This window comes from Macrobrachium nipponense, chromosome 17, assembly GCF_015104395.2.
Source record: "Macrobrachium nipponense isolate FS-2020 chromosome 17, ASM1510439v2, whole genome shotgun sequence".
Classification (NCBI taxonomy): domain Eukaryota; kingdom Metazoa; phylum Arthropoda; class Malacostraca; order Decapoda; family Palaemonidae; genus Macrobrachium; species Macrobrachium nipponense.
The window spans coordinates 35,408,428-35,413,416 of record NC_087210.1 but is presented as its reverse complement, the minus strand read 5'-3'; the positions used below and the strand labels follow the sequence as shown (position 1 = coordinate 35,413,416).

Here is a 4,989-nt window from a genome sequence, read left to right as displayed (position 1 = left end):
CCAGCGGGAACTGGATCCCACGTATCGCAGAGCACACTGCGAACAGGTAAACAAGTAAACGACACTCGAATTAAGGTCCACAGGAAGAGCAGGCTTCTCCCTCAAAAGTGATCCTACAGTAAAAGGGTTAGTAAAAACAAACCTGAAACTAACTTGAGGAAAACTGTGCTTAAGTATTTCTTGTAACTTTTTTCGTACCAAGTAGCTACTATGACCAAGGAAAGGCAATTTAATATACTTTACATCTTTACTAGCAGTTCTGTACACCGGTCTGGGACAAAATTTCTCATCTAGAAAATTTTTCAGAACTTTGTAAAAGACAAATACGGGATAAGAATTTTCGGAAAAATAATTCTGGAGGAAGACCATGTCTTGATGAAATAAATTAAAATCACAGCAGACATTGTAAGCTCTATTTATCATAGTACGTATTGAATTAATTTTAAACAACTTTGGTGAAAAACTAAGATAATTTAATCCCAAGCCAGTAAAAGTACTTTTCCTATAAACGGAAGTCTCAAATTTACCTCAGATTGTTTCATGGGTTATTGTGAAAAGATTTGGATGTCTGAATGCCCTGTTGCTTTCAAACCGTTGTATTATCGTAGGTACGTGGATGACACTTTCCTTGTGTTTAAGGAACGTTCACACGTGGATTTATTTTTTGAATATTTTAATTCTCGTCATCCTAATATTACTTTTACTTGTGAGACAGAACAGGATAATATGTTGTCATTTTTAGATGTTCAGGTACACAGAAATAGAGGTAAATTTGAGACTTCCGTTTATAGGAAAAGTACTTTTACTGGCTTGGGATTAAATTATCTTAGTTTTTCACCAAAGTTGTTTAAAATTAATTCAATACGTACTATGATAAATAGAGCTTACAATGTCTGCTGTGATTTTAATTTATTTCATCAAGACATGGTCTTCCTCCAGAATTATTTTTCCGAAAATTCTTATCCCGTATTTGTCTTTTACAAAGTTCTGAAAAATTTTCTAGATGAGAAATTTTGTCCCAGACCGGTGTACAGAACTGCTAGTAAAGATGTAAAGTATATTAAATTGCCTTTCCTTGGTCATAGTAGCTACTTGGTACGAAAAAAGTTACAAGAAATACTTAAGCACAGTTTTCCTCAAGTTAGTTTCAGGTTTGTTTTTACTAACCCTTTTACTGTAGGATCACTTTTGAGGGAGAAGCCTGCTCTTCCTGTGGACCTTAATTCGAGTGTCGTTTACTTCACTGTTTCTCAACCTTTTTCTGGTGGTGGTGGCCCCCTTCAATCCAGTGCAAGTTGTTGTGGCCCCTCCATGCCAACTCTGAGTTCTTACCCCCCCCTCCCCACACACACACACACACACACCCGCCTTCCGTCCATCACCTTAATACGCCTAGGGAAGGTATATTAATGGTTCTAGTTTGAGTAGTACCATGTACTCAAAACACTAATTTCAGGCATGAATCAAATACCAATATTATTTGGAAAAATATTTTATTTGAACACTTATCTATTTACAAAAGGAATAAAAAAACAAGGAATACATGTAGGTACAATTGGCTTTATCTTGAAAGGTTTCAGTGGGATCCCTGTGACTGATGCAAGGCTGCCAACTTGTCAATGATTGGCTTGAAAGCTGTCAGAGAGAGACGTAAATCGCCTCTTTTTTCTATGTCAAGGCGATTTCGTGTCTTTGACAGCAGGTACATCACCCGACTGAAACCAGTCTCAACCAAGTAAGACGTGGGAAAGGCAAGTAAGAGCAACTTCACATCTTTCCAGAGTATTGGGTACTTCTTATACACATCTTGATTCATCCACAGCTTCTGGTGTCCTCCACGCTTGAACTTGCTTGAGCTGTTGTGTATTTCTGAAGTTCAATGAGACTTTCTTGTAGGGTGACATCAACTTCAGATACATCAACAATGAAGGGATCCACAAACCAGTGTGGCACAGTCATTTGGAGTAGGTCAGAGAAGCGAGTGTCCATATCATTATGCAACTGCTTCAGATGGTCAACATACACTGCTAGGTCATCATCAAGCAGATCGGTGGATATAACTGCTAAGGAAGGAAACTGTGCAAACTCTCGTCTTCCAAGGTTCAACCAGAACAGCTTGAGTTTCCCTTTAAATGTAGTAATTGCCTCCTTGCAGGAAAACATGGTGGAGTTATTTCCTTGAAGCTCTTTGTTCAGAACATTTAGCTTTTCAAATATGTCAGACAGGTAGAAGATGTCACTCTTTGCATCAACAAGTTTTCTGTCCATGTTTCTTGTCCCACTAAAGAAAGAGATAACACTGTCCCAAAGTGCAACAAAACGGTTCAGGCAATTACCTTTAGAAAGCCACCTGACTTCTGTGTGCAACACAAGTTTTTCAAATTCTTCATTGTTCTTTTCACATAATTGCTGAAAGAGGCGATCTTTCAGTGCACTACTTTTTATCAAGTTGACAGCCTTGATAACATGCCCAAGTGCTTCATGAAGACGTCCTGCTAGGTTTTTGGCAACCAGGTGCTGCCGGTGAACAACACAGTGCACACAAACGACATTAGGAACAGCTTTTTTTAAGTAAGCACTGAATCCCCGATACCTTCCTATCATAGCAGCAGCGCCATCTGTTGCACAAGCCACAATGTTCTTGAGTGGAATGTTGTTCTCCTCAAAATAGACCTCAAGTTTTTTGAAGATGGATTCTCCTTTAGTGTCAGTCGTTAATTTCAATGCGAAAAGCATTTCTTGACATATTTCATCTACATCAAGAAACCTCACAAAATGCCATCAAAAGAGCAGAATTATCAGGTAAAGTTGATTCGTCGAGTTGAAGCGAGAAATCATTCACCTGCAGTTTTGAGATTAATTGGTTTTCAACATCAGCTGCCATCTCATCAATACGGCGTGATACTGAGGAGTTGCTCAGAGGAATAACACTAGTTACCTCTTGTGGACTCTGATTCATGACTGTTGAAAGCACTACAGCCACTGCCGGCATGATCAGAGATTCACCGTTTTCAGTTTGCTGGGACGCATACTTTCATTTGAGAGTGAGGTCATACACAGCAGGCACATAGGCATTGTAGTATTTTGTGGAGATTCAATGAATCCAAAAGCAAGATATTCGACAGAATACTGTCTGCATTTTTTCTTAGCTGGACTGGTCATGCTTATCTAAAATAAAAAACAAACAAAACTCATTAAAACTCAGTACCGCTATTATTGTCTGGGAAATCATTGCCCTCCACATATTCAAACAAGCAAATAAAAAAGCAAAAGTTATTAGCCATAAAAGATACTCTTACCCCTCCCTCAATAACAAATAAAGTGAATAGATAAATAAAATTCATGACAAGTATGTGTGTGTGTGTACTGAGTGTACATGAAAGAGACTGTGTATGTAAGTATAAATGTATGTTTGTACACTGTATGTAAGTATAAATGTATGTTTGTATGTACATACGTATGTGGATATAAAGTTATCTTTCACAAACCTCTTTGGTAGAACTTAAATCAAGTCTCTTCCTCGTAAGTCTATGTTAAACTGAAAGACGGATCTATTATTGAAGAAGAAACAATATAACGGTATATTATAACCCATATACCGTTGCTGTTAAAAAAAATTGTTTATAAACATCTTAATGGTTGTCGTTCGGAAGTTTACCAGTCAGCATAATCTTTGATAGTTCAGTCTTTTACCACTCTGCCTGCTAGAGAGAGGGAGAAGAGAGAGAGAGAGAGAGAGAGAGACGAGAGAGAGAGAGAGAGAAAGAGAGAGAAAAGAGAGAGAGAGAGAGTTAATGGTTTTTGTCAAGGGTCATAGTTCAGCCTTTTACCACTCTGCCAGCTAGAGAGAGAGAGAGAGAGTGAAGAGATTATTGAATATTTCACTGCCTGCAAAAATTACCTGGTATATTGAATTGAATGATTTTCAAACTAAACTCAAGCATATTAATGATTTATTTCAAAATATTACACATTTATATATTTTGTGGGTCCTAAATTTTCTGTGGCCCCCCATGGCCCCCCATTTTTCAAATTTTGCCTTGTGGCCCCTGAAAAAATCTCATGGCCCCCAAGGGGACCATATGGCCCACGTTGAGAAACACTGGTTTACTTGTTTACCTGTTCGCAGTGTGCTCTGCGATACGTGGGATCCAGTTCCCGCTGGCTTAGGCACAGAATTTTGGAACACAGAGGTCTTTCCGTTAGAACTAGGTTTCCTCTTTCTAAACCACCTTTTTCTGCCATAAGGGAACACAGTTTAGCACAGGACCATCCTTTCACTCACCTAGATTTTAGAGTACTGTCTTTTTGCTCAAATAGACTGGACCTTTTAATTTCAGAGTCGCTGTTTATTAAGAAAATGAAACTGGAATTGAACAACAACTCGTCCGGTATTCAACTAGCGATCATATAGTTTTATAGTAGGTACACAAAGTGGGTCGTTAGCCATTTTATTTTTGAGGGTAGTTTGTTTACCTTTCATATTATTTCATTTTTATTTCTGTTTTTGTATGTTTTGCGTTTTGGTTTTAGTTTTATCGTAATTTTTAGTATGTATGTAATGTTCGTTTTATTTTATGTTTTTTCTGAAGCTTTTAATAAGACAATTAATTTTAATGTAAATTTTAGTGATTTCTCATCCCTGTCATTTTTTCAGCCTGAAGATGAGGTTTTGAACCTCGAAAGCTCGTTAAATAAAGAATGTTCTTCCTGGTCTTGGCACTGTTATTTATCATCAAGCTAAGATTTCCAAGTAGCCGCCCAATTACTGAGACTATATAATATATATATATATATATATATATATATATATATATATATATATATATATATATATTATATATATAATATATATATATATATATATATATATATATATATATATATATATATATATATATATAATTAGCCAACATATATTTTTATATACAGTGTAATCAATGTTATCTGGATATCATTATTTTAAGCAGATCCTATTAGCATAATGCG

At 36.6% G+C, this 4,989-nt stretch overlaps 1 protein-coding gene across 1 annotated transcript; it reads right to left on the bottom strand.

Annotated features, from left to right (window-relative positions):
• Positions 1–1,812: 1,812 nt before the first annotated feature.
• Positions 1,813–2,736, bottom strand: LOC135195884 (protein FAM200C-like). The gene has a single exon (XM_064222393.1). It carries the CDS (start codon positions 2,734–2,736, stop codon positions 1,813–1,815), a length of 924 nt encoding a protein of 307 aa, XP_064078463.1.
• Between the last annotated feature and the right edge of the window lie 2,253 nt (positions 2,737–4,989).